At 41.8% G+C, this 15,464-nt stretch overlaps 2 protein-coding genes across 7 annotated transcripts in view; one reads left to right on the forward strand and one right to left on the reverse strand.

Moving 5' to 3' along the window:
* The window catches only part of LOC114512850 (centromere protein P), a 284,496-nt gene extending 278,023 nt beyond the window's left edge, over window positions 1-6,473 (forward strand). For both annotated transcript variants that reach the window (XM_028531985.2, XM_036018434.1), the window contains exons 7-8: window positions 4,451-4,542; window positions 4,893-6,473. In XM_028531985.2, the coding sequence (XP_028387786.1) occupies window positions 4,451-4,542; window positions 4,893-5,023 (223 nt within the window). In that variant the 3' untranslated portion in view covers window positions 5,024-6,473. The remainder of the gene's footprint in view (window positions 1-4,450; window positions 4,543-4,892) is intronic.
* LOC114513564 (inositol-pentakisphosphate 2-kinase) overlaps window positions 6,027-15,464 on the reverse strand; it is a 111,884-nt gene continuing 102,446 nt past the window's right edge. For 3 of the 5 annotated variants that reach the window (XM_036018427.1, XM_036018429.1, XM_036018426.1), the window contains 2 exons: window positions 10,089-10,168; window positions 6,158-7,559 (listed from right to left, as the gene is read on the reverse strand). In XM_036018427.1, the coding sequence (XP_035874320.1) occupies window positions 7,334-7,559; window positions 10,089-10,168 (306 nt within the window). In that variant the 3' untranslated portion in view covers window positions 6,158-7,333. Of the gene's footprint in view, window positions 7,560-10,088; window positions 10,169-15,464 lie in introns of all 5 variants that reach the window. The other 2 variants (XM_028532900.2, XM_036018428.1) reach the window with 2 other exon arrangements.

The following is a 15,464-nucleotide window of genomic DNA, read 5'->3' on the forward strand; positions in this document are numbered from 1 at the left end:
GTATATATATATTTCTGTATTCTTCAGATGTTGAGCATTTGGGTTATTCATCAACAAGCTTCTCTTGGGCATATACCTAGAAATGCAATTCCTGAGTCATAGGGTAGATTCAGCTTTCTGTTGCTGCCAAATTCTGTGCTAAGTAGTTTACCAATTTATATTTCCCATAGGAAATTTTAAGTTCCTGTTAATCTACATCATGTACTTCACTTGTACTGTCACACTAAAAATTAGTAGGTCTTCGTTTCCATGTTTCTGTTTGTTCATGATGATGAACATGTGTTCATGACTAACCAACCATACATACTCTTCATCTGTGGGTGGATGTCTTTAGGAACAGGGACAGCTGAGCACAGGCCCAGGATGGTTGGAGGAGAACAGAGCTCCTGCCTGGGTGGGTGTCCTCTTTCCACTGCAGAGAGTTCACTTTTTTTGAGAGAGAGATTTGTTGTTCCACATATTTATGTATCCATCGGCTGGTTCTTTTTTAAAGTTATGTTTTATTGATTGTGCTATTACAGTTGTCCCAGTTTTTTCCTCATTGTCCCCCTCTACCCAGAACCTCCCCCCGCCCAGGCAATCCCTACACCTTTGTTCATTTCCATGAGTCATGCATGTAAGTTCTTTGGCTTCTCCATTTCATTCATATATATCTTTCCCCTGCCTAGAACAGCTGCATTTATTTATACAAATATATATACAGTTCAAGTATAATTGTCTCCATTTTCCCCCACACAACCTCCCACCCCACCCATCCCCACACCCTACCCATCCCCACATCCCACCCTTGATCTTACCTGCCTTTGGCTTTGTCCATGTGTCCTTTATACATGTTCCTTGACAACTCTCCCTCCTTACCCCCCTCCCCCCGATTACTGTCATTTTGTTTTTTATTTCCTTTTCTCTGGTTCTATTTTGTACTTTACGTCACCATGACTATTCTGTAACTACCAATTTGTGCTTTTTAATCCTTTCACCTTTTCACCTATTCCCTCAATCACTCAACCCATCTGGCTGCCATCAACTGTGGCGGACTCCAGCCAGCAGAGTTCCACCTTGTTGTGGCTGGAGATGAGAATAAATGCACAGATGACAGCAATCCTGTGGAGAAAAAGGGAACAGCATGGCTACTCTCTCAAGGGGAGAGTGTCTATGAATGTCTCGAGCACTCTTTCAAAAGGAGAGCGCCCTGACCCTTGCTTAGACAGGCCTTTATTGTTTTTCTCGGGTCTTACATTAGAGAAGGATTTATTATCTATTACATGGAATATTGTTGTCTACATTTAGGTACAGTCAAGAAAATGAAAATAACATGCAGAGGGGAATGGTAGCAAGCTGATTAGCTCTGTCCTTGGGTGAATTCACACAGGCTTTGGAAATTACCTTGAAGATAGACAATACACATTTGTTGTTTTAGACCAGGGTGATGGAGTTTTAGCAAGAGCAAGCCGTAACAATCAGTATGCATTTTCTACAATCAGTATGCATTTTCTAGGCCTGATTCCCATGGGAAAACTTGGTTTGAAGGTCTGGCTCCTGCCTACCACTTCGCTTCTGTAGGTTTTCCATACTCAGCTGAGTCACATTTGCCAGACTAAAACAAACCAGTCCCCTACAATCAACCCATTCTCTGTATCTAAGATTGTTTCTGTTTTACTTGTTTGGCCTTTAGATTCAATTGTTGACAGATATGTATTTATTGCTATTATATTGTTCATAGTTTTGATCATCTTCTTCTTAAAAAAGATCCTTTAACATTTCATATATTACTGCTTTGGTGATGATGAACTCCTTTAGGTTTTTCTTGTCTGGGAAGCTATCTGCCCTTGGATTCTAAGTGATAGCTTTGCTGGGTAGAGTAATCCTGGGTATGGGTCCTTGCTTTTCATCACTTTGACTATCCCTTGCCAATCCCTTCTAGCCTGCAAAGTTTCTTTTGAGAAATCAGCTGACAGTCTTATGGGAACTCCCTTGTAGAGTACTACCTGCTTTTCTATTGCTGCTTTTGAGATTCTGTCTTTAATCTTTGGCATTTTGACTATGATGTGTCTTGGTGTGGGCCTCTGTGTCATCTTGATTGAAACTCTCTGTGCTTCCTGGACTTTGTCTGTTTCTTTCACCAAGGTAGGGAGTTTTCTGTCATTATTTTTTTCAAATAGAGTTCTAATTTTTAACTCTTTGTCTTCTCCAGGCACCCCCATGATGCCAATGTTGGTACACTTGATGTTGTCCCAAAGATTATTCCTTATACTATCTTCGGTTTGGTTTTTGTTTGTTTGTTTGTTTTCATTCTTTTCCTTCTTGCTGTTCCAGTTAGTTTTTTGCTTCCTTATGTTTCAAATCATTGATTTGGTTCTCGGCTTCATTGACTCTACTGTTGATTCCCTGTAAATTGTTCTTTATTTCAATTAGTGTATCCTTTGTTTCTCACTGGGTCTTTTTTATGCTGCTGAGGTCCTCACTAAGTTCCTTGAGCATCTTTATAACCAGTGTTTCGAATTCTGCATCTGATTGATTGCTTATCTGCATTTTGTTTAGCTCTTTTTCTAGAGTTTTGATCTGTTCTTTCACTTGGGCCATGTTTGTCTCCTCATTTTGACAGCCTCTCTGTGTTTTTCTATGTATTAGGTAGAGCTTCAACGTCTCTCTGGTGTGGTAGCATGGCCTAATGTAGTAGGTGTCCTGTGGGCTCCAGTGGCAAAGCCTCCCCTATCACCCAAGCTGGGTACTCGAGGTGTGCACTACATGTGGGCTGAGTACACTCTCCTCTTGTAGTTGAGCCTTGGTTGCTGGTGGCAAGTCAATGGAAGGGACTTACCCAGGTCAGTCAGCTGCAAGGGCTGGTTGTGACCAGTGACCACCAACTTCTGCCCTCCATGGAGGATCAGCTGCGCAGCAGCCTAGTCCACAGAGCAGGGCTTAGTTCAGCAGGGCCCTGGTATACACTTGTGTTCTGTCTGGGGCCACTTGGCATAAGCTATAAAGCAATCCACAGCTGGCTACTTCTTGTGCCCTAGTGAGGGCTGGCTATGAACCAAGGCCAACTGCTGCTGTGCCAGGCCTGCGGCCACTTAGGAAGGTAGAGGGTCTGTCCAAGGCCAGCTGCTGCTTACTTGAGGATTTATGAAGATCAGAAGCATGTGCAAGACAAGTCATTTTTATGGAAAAGGTATCGTTAACCATTTTGCATTTGGTGGGACAGAGTATCAGAGCATCACCAGGGTGGGACAAGCAGTGTTAGCCAGGTTGATAGAGTCTTATATATGGTGCCGCTACACTCTGTGGTTCTGTCAGGGAAAGGCTCAGAAGAGGAACCATGGCCTCTGACAGCAGTTTTTTCTTGGGGAAAGCTGTCCCCCAGCTCTCACCATGATTCCAAACACTTCTGTTTCTCCCCATATGCCCCTGGTACCTTTCAAGCTGCTTCCCCAGTGCTTGATTAATTCAGTGGGAGTGAGTCTCAGTAAGTCCATGTGCAGGCCCTTTAGGAGGAACTGGCTGAGAACCCAGCAGTTTCTTTCCCTGACTCAATCTCTACTGGTTTTTACAGCCAGAAGGCACAGGGACTTATCTTCCCAGCACTGGAACCGTGGGCCAGGGGGCCTAGTGTAGGCTTAGGACCCGTAGCTCCCGAGATATCCTTCCTGCTTTTTTATCTGCCAAAGTGGGTGTAGGAGCAGCCTGTTCCACGTCTGTGTATCTTCACTCCTCCTATCAGGCTGGATGGATGGATGTGGTTTCTTGAATTCAGTGGTTGCAGGACCTCCATTTACTCAATTTCTGCTGGTTCTGAGTGATGGTTGTTCTATAGTTTAATTGTAATTTTAATGTGGTTGTGCAGGAGGTGAGCTGTGTTTACCCAGGCCACCTTCTTGGAGGTGCCTGAATGGGGCCAGAACACAGAAGGGTGTCTGTCACACTGTAGTCAAAGATGTGGGCTTAAAGTCAGGAAGGGGAAGGGGAAAAAGGATGTCAGTCAACTTCTATTGCTCCACATGGCTTTGAGAACTCTTGTCCTCACACGTGGAACCACCTATTGGAAGCTTCTTGGGAGAAATCACAGCCCCTGGGTCTGGGAAGACAGTGGCACCACCAGCTTCTACATCTCTGATCAGCCCTGTAAGCACCCTTCTCTCAGATCCTCACAGTCCCCACCCCATCTTGCCAAGCTGGTCTTCAGGGTCTGCTCCAACCAGACAGCCCTGAATAGGAGGGGCCAGCCACAAGCCCTATGCTAGAGCAGCCACAGCAACTGTCTCACCCATATAGCCCTGAGTCCCAGCCAGTATCCCATTGGTTGCTTCTTGTATGTGCTCTGACCAGGGATTCAACCCACAACCTTGGTGCACGAGGACTATGCTCCAACCAACTGAGCCACCAGGCAAGGGGTAGAGTTCACTCTTTTAACTAGGTTTTACAGGCACCTAGTGATGGATCTTACCTCTTTCAGGTTTGAATTAGTCATTGTTTGGAGGATACAAGTAGATGAAGAAGGGAAGGTTTTACCAAAGCTGGATCTTCTCACTAAAGTGCCACAGCAAGGTATGGAAGGGTCCCGTGAGGGCGTTCTGGTGACTTCTTAATGTGCCCAACATAGATACCTACCTACTTATTTCATCTGATTTTACATGGCAATCAGAAATTGAAAATCTCATTATTGTGTTTTTACATCAGTTTTTAAAATGCTTTTGTCAGTAATCAGTCAAAAAGCACATGCAGGGTGACTATTCCCCCAAGGCTCTCCTGGGCTGAGTACACAAGGGGGAGGGTTTCTGTCTCTGCCTCTAGCACGCAGTGAGTGCTACATTCACAGCCATGACATAGGTTGGCCAACTGGGGAGGAGGGAAGGGTCTAGATGAAGTTTCTTACCCAGTTTTTTTTTTCTTTACAGCCCTGGAGTTGGACAAGAAGGGAGTAATAGAAACTGCTCCTCTCAGCTTCCGAACCCTGCTGGGCGTGCTAGGCATTGAAGTGGCTGTAGAAAGCCTAATAAGATTGCTTTGCATAGAGGAAAACCACTAGTTCCCAAATAGTAACACCTAGGAGTCAGGTGCTACACCAGGGAGCATGTGTTTTTATTGAATATAAACATTTGCTGTTTTCCACTTAGAACCTGTCAGGACATGAAAAAATAAATACAGCTACTTAAATAAAAACTGGCAAACACTGATCTGTGGGGAGCAGCTGTGCACCCCTCCCACACCCAGTCTGAGGGCAGAAGCAGGCACCCACCACCTGGGGCTCTTAAAGCATCATTGTTTAGACATTCCCAAGATACCCTGGGAAAGGTTCACCGCCCTCCCCACCTCCCTGCTGTGGAAAGCAGCACTCGGAGGCATTTACAGCGCCTCTCAGCAAGTCCTCTGACATTCTCTCCACTTGGTTATCCACAAAAAAGGGGAGCATGAGATTAAAAACTTCAATAAGACAACAAAGATTGCATTGTCCCTTCACACGAGATCTTAGTACCCATTCCTCCACACAGAAGAAACCAGGTTTTCATTTAAGTCCCCCAGAGTCTAAGTGCTGCACTGACCCCAGTCACCCATTTAAAATGTTAGAGTTAGTGAAAACATTGTTTCAATCAAATGAACACCACAGGCAAGAAGAGGCTACGGTGGAGTGAATAGAGCAAAGGGTTGCACAAAGACCTCCTAGCAGGGGCTATCCATCTGTATCCTCTTCCCCTGAGCTTCAGACTGCCCAGGACAGGCCACCAGGAGGCTGTCCAGTTCACTTCCTCAAGGGGCTAGGGTTTCTGAGCTCCATGCTTAGGGACCCAGGGTTCTATGCACATGGTGATGCCAGGTAAGACTGTGTATCATGATCATGTCCCACCTACCCCTCCCCTGTCCCATGCCAGCAACAAGGAAAAACCTCCAGCCAAAACCACACGACCACTGCTTCTCTCCCCACACCGTGACTTGCATGAGAACACAATTCCACTCGTGTCCCCGTAGGTGGAGTCTCCAAAGCTTCTGGACCCCAACACACTGACATAGATGAGAGACATATGTCATTTGAGTATCTTTTTAACCCTCAGTATAGAAGTAAGAAGTAAATGTTAGGAAAGAATTAAAGAATAAATTCTAGAAAAACAGGCTTAATTCAAACAAGTGTAATTCTCAAGTGATCAGAAAATGTCCCCCACAAAAATTTACAATCAGCAAAATATTCTTATTTTCATATAATTCCATGGTTTCACTAATACTATGTTACAATAAACCTTCATTAATCCCTCAAACTGATATAAATAATAAATCTGTACAACCCACCATAGAATAAAAAACTGAAGCCCAAGATTCCCAACAATTTTCATAGCAGCGAGGCACACTTTTGGTGAATCTATCACAAACCCTCTTGGTGCCAGCCAGGAGATGCCTATCTTGCATAAGCAGGGCCTTGGGCAGACCTGACCAAAAGTGGCCTGGCACACCGCTCGAGGCTGCAAACAGCACATGTCTCTATGAAACCCAAGGAAAAAACAGGTACAGGGAGGAGGAGAACTCAAGACTGGCTCTGGCAGAATTGGTTGAGGTTCCCCAAATCCCCCAAAATGCCATGAACACAGAGCTGGGAGGAACAGAGCTGCCCCAGGTTTAGCAGCTCAGTGTTGCAGCTCTGCTTCCAGCTTCCACAGCAGCAACTTAGGGTGAGAAAGAATGCCTTGTCTCCCCTAAAGTTAAAGACAAAGTCATTCAGGAAGGAAATCATGAAAGTCAGTACTTGCATGAGTGGTGTTGCCCCTGACCTGAGTCCCACAGTCCTTGCTGATCCTGCACAGAACAGTGGAGGTGGCACCTCCACAGGAACCCTGAGTCCACACTGCTTAGAACTGACATCTGCACCAAGACATCACTCTGCAGCAGGGAACCACTAAACCTGTGATGATGTGTGGCTTGCATTAAAAAGTGCCCAAGAAACTCAGTTGGGAAAGTTCCAGTAGTATCCCTGTTTTCTTAAGAGTTTCTTAAAAGTCCAAATTGTAAGATATATATCACAATTCAAGTTTTCTATGTTAGGAGTCTTGCAGAAGATCCAAACCTCAGGTCTTAAGGCTTTTTTCATTAGAGATTACACATGACCTTTCACTGGAAAAGACAAACTGTCCAGAGGAGTCTCTGGGACAGAGAATGCCACCGGTCTCACATTTGACATTCCTTGTCCAGGAGGATGTTTCTTCCATTCTGTGTCTCGCAGAAGCAGTCCCACCTGAACAATGGCTAGAAAACAAAACCATTTACAGCCAAAGTCACCCAACATAAGAGAAAAGAGATCTATTGTTCAACCTTCACATTTTATGTTCAAGTTTCAATGACCACAGGAAAAAAGTTAGACTTTATGGAGAACTAATGTACAATCTTCACTTTCCTTAAACCTAGGCGACATCATGGTGGTGTCTTTGGCACGTACAGTCTTTGAGTAGTAGTTGACTATCTTGCCATCCAGTATGTACTGATGAGGGATGCTCTCATAGGGTTTAAGGTCAAGGTCCAGTACAGACACAGAGAAGGCAAACCTGGATCTTGATGAAGGGACGATGGGCCTTTGATCAGAGCTGAAAGTAAAAAAAAAAAAAAGATTCAGCCTTCCCAAATCCTCTCATTCTAGCTCACAAGTAGCGCTCATTCTGTACATCTGTGCGCATCTAATCTCTATCTCTCTCCCTTGTGCACCAGTGTTTAAAGTTTCTGCCAAATAGGCGCCCGCTCTGAAACCCACCACCACACCAGGTGAGAGGGTTAAAGTGCAGAAAGATGAAAAACCAGTTACTTCAGATACTTATGACATTTCTCATATCCCAGAGGTAAAAGTGAGTGCTGGAAAAGATACTGCATACTCAGGGTCAAGTATTACAAAACCTAAGGAAAAGTAGAAAGTTGATCTGGCCATTTAACAGCCAAATGGATAAACTGTTGAGAACAGACTTCGCATACACACTTCCCACATGTCTGGTTTCATGTTTTATTCTCAAATCACATCTGCAGTGTTTTGTATTTTGTTTCTTGGGGTTTGCTTTTGTGGTTTTCCTAAATATCAGAAGAATCATATGCTTATAACAACATAGAAACAATTACTTGTACTTAAAAACACTGAGACTAATTCTGAATTTTGTGCTAAGACTGTCAGCATGCTCAGTGCACAGTCTGGGTCTAGGTGACTGGTCACATGCACTGGATGAGCTCAGTGTGGCTGAAGGGAAGTAGTCAGGAGTCCTTGTTTCCCCATGCTTAACTACTATTTAGAAATTACCAAAAAAAAAAAAAAAGTTAAACAAAACACCAATTTCAAAAGCTTCTGCCTGGGAGAAGGAAGGCTAATGGACATGTTCCTGTACTGATGATTCTAATGAAGGCCTAGACTCTAACTTGATTCCTGCTCTGAAATACAGCCAAGAAAAACAAACCAAGGCTCAGCAGCTGGGTTTCTAGCCAGTCCCTTCTGAACAGCAGAAAACACATCTGCAAATTAAAGTCTGTCTTCAAAGTCTCCTCTCAGGGCCTAACACCCAAGCTCACCTCAGCTGGGCTTCAGATAGTCCATGTCTCCAGCCCTCACAGGGCTACACATGTTAAAGGACACCTCAGTTTCTCACGTTAGAACCACCCAGCACCCAACGCGATGATGTGAATCCATCACACAACAGCTGGTGGGAGCGTGGCCAGAGAGCCACCCCTACAAAAACTCTGTGAACCAGAAGCTCCCCATGAGCCCGGTGTGTGACCCCTGACATCTAAATTCTGTGCCACCCTGGGGCTGAGACTGTGCCCATGTGTTTCAGAACTTCCTGGACTCATGTCCTGGCTCCTATCCCTATGTGTCAGTTTTTTGTTGTTTTTTTTTTAGGGTATCGGGGCCCTTGGGCCTTAGCCCCTAACATTTCTGTATCCCAGCTGCATCCTTGCTTCAGGCAGGGTGGCAGATCATAACATCTGTGTGGTTTTCTCTCATCCAACATCACTAGCTTAATGCAGCAAATGGATTCCTCATAACTAAGCACTGGGGGCATTTTGGGGAGGGGAATAACAGGAATTTTCAACTAAGTAGAACATTTTTCCTTTATTTCATTTGTACCCTATAAATGTCCCTCCATGTTTCCTATCAGAAAATGGACAATTCTATGTCTTCCAAGGCAGTAGGACTCCTAGAAGTGTTTACTTCAAAAGCAGAAAAATGAGAAGCTAGAAAGCCAGTAACAAGTTTACCCTGACCCAAGAACATTTGTCATAAGAATACAGAACATTCCATAAATACTATGTGTGGGGTTTTGCACCCTGAAGATAAATGTTAAAGATGCCATCTATTTACTAAGAGAATGTTATCGGGTTCACCCTGAATTCCTAAAAAAAGATAGTTGACAATATGGTGTCCAGGGAGAGACGCTGCAAACAGGCAGCAGAACAATGCACGTGTTGTTTTAAAGGCTTCAAAATGACTCTGAAGGTGGACATTTCAGTGTGTGGTAGAGGCAGAGGAACAGGTCCATGGGAACCTACAGCTTCTCAAGCCTCAGAGTCTTGACAGGAGCTTGGGGCTTTCTTTGAAAGAAAAGAATCTGCACCCTGGCTGGTGAGGCTCAGTGGACTGAATGCTGGCCTGTGAATCAAAGGGATGCTGGTTCAATTCCCAGTCAATACACATGCCTGGGTTGCAAGCCAGGTCCCCAGTAGGGGGCGTGTGAGAGGTAACCACACATTGATGTTTCTCTCCTTTCTCACTCCCTTCCTCTCTCTAAAAATAAGAGGAAGAAAGGAAAGGGAAAGGAAAAGGAAGGAAGGAAGGAATTTGCACCACACCATCTAAACTGCTTCTAAGTCCTTAGGTTATTTTCTTAGAAAATAATGGTAATCTTCAATTTAATAGAACCACCTTAAAATTATTCTCCATAAATGTCTTTTTGACTGAATTACAACTTTCTAGACAACAAGATACAGCATGATACCAAACAGGACTTGGAGATCAGCCTCTAAATAAATGTGATCCCACCTGGGGCTTTGTAAATATGGAGAAACCTACTCTTGCCAATCCAGAAAGATTTGGTCTAAAATAGACCAAAGACATGTGATGCAGGCCATGGGCACCTCACCTTTCATCCTGAAGACAAGGGGAGAGTGAGATCATGATGGAGCAATCCTTTGCAGTCATGGCAACCCGGTACTGCTGAACCTGTAGGGGAAGGAGAGGTCAGCCCTAGGCACCATGCCACCACATGTACACTTCCTCCCAGCGAAGCCTGGAAACCAGTCACAGAACCTGGGGGTGGGGTAGGAAGCTCTAAGTCAGAAAGGTTCCTAAGAGACCAGCCTCTCCTCTGGCTTCTTACTGCTAGCAATGTGTGGACCCTGATTCCAAATCCTGGGATTTGTCTTCAGCAAGGCAACTGCAGTCTGCCTCAGCAGAAAAAGTGGAAAGTTGCCTCAGCAACCACTAGGCTGGCCATACTGAAAGGGTTGAGCGAACATCAAACCTCAAGATGGTGGCGCAGACATCCACCAAGATCTGTTTAGAACAGCAGTCCCCACACTTTTTGGCATGAGGGACTGGTTTTGTGGAAGACAGTTTTCCCATGGATGCCCCAGGGGATGGGGGTGGGGAAGGAGACAGAAGGCAGAGCTCAGGCAGGTAAGGTTAGCCATGCTTTGAGACGCTTGCTGCTCTCCACCTGCCGTGCGCCCCAGTTTCTAACAGACAGCTCAGCGGGTTGGGCATTCCTGGTTTAGAGCAACAAGACGTACCTCAGGTTGTATCACACCCCAGAATGTCATGCAACCACTTAGAATGATGCTACAGGCTGTGGAGTCACCAAACTGCGTGTTCAGTCAATTCATCCCCACAAGACCTCACAGGCAGGCACTGCTAGTATCCTAGCTTATGGATGAGTAAACAGACAGAGAACCACCTATCCTGTCTGCACTTCTGGGTGGTGACAGGGCTGGACTCAAATGCAAGGGTCTTGGCTCTGAAGTTCTTGCTCTTACCCTGGGGCTACAGGCATGTGTAGATCTGCACCTGCTGGCCTGGAATGGCTTCCACCAGGGCTTCCACCAAGCAACGTACAGCATGGTTTGCAGGATCTTACTGGTAAAGCTGTATGTATGCTTACATGTGTGTTACAGACACAGACAGATCCTAAAAGATGGTCACCTCTGTATGGAATCCAGGGCATTCTTTCCCTTCTTCTTGAACTTTTCTATATCATTTCAATTTTTTCTAGATTGAATAGCTCTCTTTTATAAAAAAAAAAACGAGTTACAAAAAAGAAAGTGGGCCTTACACTTTACCACTGGTCTCAACATTTGTGTGATGACAGATCATACCCTGTCTCCCTTTTAGTCATTTCCATCTGTGTCACTCAGCCAGGAGGACCCACCCCAAGAAAACACCCAAGCTTTACTTTCCCCAAGACATGAATGACTGTATGGAAGGAATGGGGAGAACCCCAAGTACAAGTTATCTCAGGCCTACTGACTGCTTTTTTTTTTTTTTTATTTTAGAGACAGAGAATGGGAAACATTGATCTCCTGTTCTACCCATGTACACATTTGTTGGCTGGTTCTTTTTTAAAAATATTTTTTAAATTTATTTTTAGACAGAGGGGAAGGGTGGGAGAAAGAAGAGGAGAGAAACATCAATGTGTGGTTGCCTGTCACACACCCCCTGTCAGAGACCTGACCTAGCCTGCAACCCAAGCATGTGCCCTGACTGGGAATCAAACTAGAAATCCTTTGGTTCACAGGCCAGCACTCAATCCACTGAGCCACACCAGCCAGGGTCATTGGTTGGTTCTTAATATGTGCCCTAACTGGGGATCAAACCCACAACCTTGACATATCAGGACAACACTCTAACCAACTAAGATACCTGGCCAAAGCTTTGGCTGCTCTTCTTCAGGCGTGAAAAAACCTTTACAAGTAGAAGGAAGCAGGAGCTCCTCTCCTTATACTGTTCATTTAGCTAAGAAATCAGATATTTCACAAAACACATAAAAAACAGTCCAAAGAATTAAAGAGATAAACATAAAAAACAGAATATAAAATATTTATTATGTCCTAATCTGCAAGACAAAACCCAGAAGCCATGAAAGACTAAAAGATTTGAATATCTAAAAATTAAAAGATTTCATATGACACAGTCATAATTGAAATATAAAAGACCTGTGAAAGAATGAGAGCAAATTATCTGCAACATATAAGAGATGATCAACATCAAGAATAAAGTGTTAATATGGGAAAAGAAAAGTACTCTAAAAAGATATGGACCAAATAAATTAAAATAGCCAATAAATATATGAAAACTTGCTCAACCTTATAGTAACCAAGGAAATGCAAATTATAATAGTGAAATATGTCCACTCATCAGATGGATGAAACAATAAATATATCTGTTTATCAGACACAGAATGAAAGGGTGAGACTTACACTTCAAGTGATGCTGGACTATGTAACAGGGGCCAATCCAACGCTGAGGTCAACTAGAAAAAGCTGGACAGAATATCGAAAACATCTGCGCGAAGACGGAGTAACAAGACCAAGGAGAGTTTCTGGACCAGGAGCAAGACAAAGACATTTGGGTCTTTTTTGCCTAGGAAAGGGAAGGGGTGGGTATGCAACAGTTTTGGAAGGTTGGCCAAGAGGCACTTTAAAAGTGCAACATCCAGGGCTATGGAAACAGTAACCATGATGAACTCTGGGTTAGTAACCAAAATGCTGCATATCTTAAGAATGAGTAAGCCTGAAGTTGACAGGACTTACCAGGAACTGCAGCTTTGCTTCAATGAGCTCAGTCACCAAAACTGGATTAATATGACCCTAGCTAGCCAACGTATACTAGGCCTCTGGCCAAAGCAAATTTAAAATTCTCTCTGGAAGAAGATAACATCCTAGGGCTGAAATTATTTCTCAAATAATTATACAGACAAAATTTCTGACACACAAGCAAAAAAATCCAAGTGTAAAACAAGATGATGTGAATGAAAAACAAAAACACAACAGTGGAAGGACAAATGTGGACTCTAGCTATTAGAAGTACTAGACACACGTGCTGCTCTGCTCAAAGAATAAAAGACAAAATGGAGAACTTCAAAGAACTGGAGACTATAAAAGTGTACCATTTGGAAATTCCAGAACTAAAAACTATAAAAATCAGTATTAAGAATTCAACAGGTTGTTATGGAACAGTCAGGGATGTAAAGTAGAGCACATGAAATACAAGGTATAGTCAATAATATTCTAATAACTATGTATGGTGTCAGGTGGGTGCAACAGTTATCAGGATGATCACTAGTAAGTTATATAATGTCTAGTCACTGGGGCATATACCTGAAACTAATATAATGTATATATCAACTGTGACAGAAAAATTTTTTAATGATTTGTTAAGAATTCAACAGGTAACTTTAATGGCATATGAGAAAATACTGAAGAGACTCACTAAACTGGAAGATAAATATGTACATATATTTATACATATATCCATAGTGAAGCATGGAAAGGAAAACAGCTGGAAAATATTGAGGAAAGGACATGGGACAGAGATAAAAGAGAAAGTGTTTAATATCCATGTAATTGGAAGAAGAGAAGGTATGGTAGAAACAAAATTTGGAAAAGTTAAGGCCAAAAATATTCCAAAACTGAGAAAAGACATCAAGCCACAGATTTAAGAATGACTTAATATATATCATCAAACAGGAACTAAGAACAAATCACCAGCAGACCTACACTATGGGAATATGAAATGATATTCTTTATTCATCAAAGAAACCAAAATGATTCCAGATATAAGCTCAGAAATGCAGGGCAGCATGAAGGGCAATGCAAGAGAAAATATGTGGGTAAATGGACACTGACAGTATAAAACATACATAGCAACAATAGCAACATAAGTTAGTAATAGTAAAATGTGCTCTAAGAACTTTGCATTGTCAAGAAGAGAATAAAGAAACTATATACTAGACTTTAATAAGTCTATTGCTTGCTGTAATCGCTAGAATAAAACACTAAAACACTCATTAACTTCCAAAAAAACAGTAGGGAAATGGCATGATTTAAAAAAAAAAAATCAACCCAAAAGACAGTAAGAGAGAAAAAGAAACCTAAAACAAGAGGGAAAAAATTAAAAGATTTAAACCCAAGAGTAACTCCCATTAATTGATAAAGATATGATGTCAGAATGGATAGAAAATCAAACCATATCATAAATACAAAGAAAGATTAAAAATGAAAGAATAGAAAAAAAATACACAGGTGAAAGTTTTAACCAAAAGCATCTAGAGAAGTTACACAAATATAAGACAAAGGAAATGACAAATGACACTTGAAAATGAGAAATGCAATTTACCAGGAAGATGTAACAATTCAAAATGTAAAGCACCTAAAAATAAAGCCTCAAAATAAATAAACAAAAAAATCCATAATTATTATGCAAAGTTTCAAAACATCCTCCTTAGGGAACAGGCAAAACAGTAAAATCAGTAAGGTTATAGACAATCTGAACAACATAATTTGGCAAACTAATTAATGGGCAAATACAACACTGTATCCAACAATTTAAGAAGACAACTTCTTTTCAAGTATACACAGAAGCATTAAAAAAAAAAGGAATAAAGCAAGTCACAACAAATTTCAAAGTATAAAAAGACAATTTCAACAAATTTCAAAGGACCATATAGAATATATTCTCCAACTATAATGGAATTTTGCTAGTAATCAATGTGAAAAAGATAATTAGAATCCCCATGTTTGGCATTAATTTGTCTTCTAAACCACTTCCAAGGGTCAAAGGAGAATCTTGATACCAATCAGAGTATATTTTTACTGAATGACATTGAAAATCCTACTTGTGCAATGTAGCTAACGTCACATTTACAGAAAAATACAGGGGTGGGCAAAAGTAGATTTACAGTTGTAAATACACAAAGTAGAGTTTATTCTTGTATTATTTAATTATAGCACTATTTTCCAATTGTAGACCTACTTTTGCCTACCCTGTATACAGCTTTAACTATATTCGTTCAGAAAAAAGTCAGCCTAAACTTAATTAGGTAAGCATTTATCTGGAAGAAGTTATAGAAAGAACAAATCATCCGAAGAAACTTTTAAAAAGGAAATAAGACCAGAAACTAAAGAAATGGAAAATCATACAGCATGAAAGGAACAGAAATTAGTTTTTTCAAAATAAAACTGATAAACTCTTGGTGGGATGTATTTAGAAGACAAATACCATACATTAAGAATAAAAGTGCATTTTCTTCAGATGCTACAAAATATTAAAAGAGAATGTTACAAAAAATTTATATGCCAAAATTTTGAAAATTTTAGCTAAAACAAAGATTTCTAGAAAATATAACTTACCAAAACTGACAAAAGAGAAAATCTGAAATTGAGATTAGAACTGAAAATTTCCATACAAAGTCAACTATAGGCCCAGATGATTTCACCTGTGTTTCTGCAAAATACTTAAGGAA

The sequence above is a fragment of the Phyllostomus discolor genome, chromosome 2 (assembly GCF_004126475.2).
Source record: "Phyllostomus discolor isolate MPI-MPIP mPhyDis1 chromosome 2, mPhyDis1.pri.v3, whole genome shotgun sequence".
NCBI classification, from domain to species: Eukaryota; Metazoa; Chordata; class Mammalia; order Chiroptera; family Phyllostomidae; genus Phyllostomus; species Phyllostomus discolor.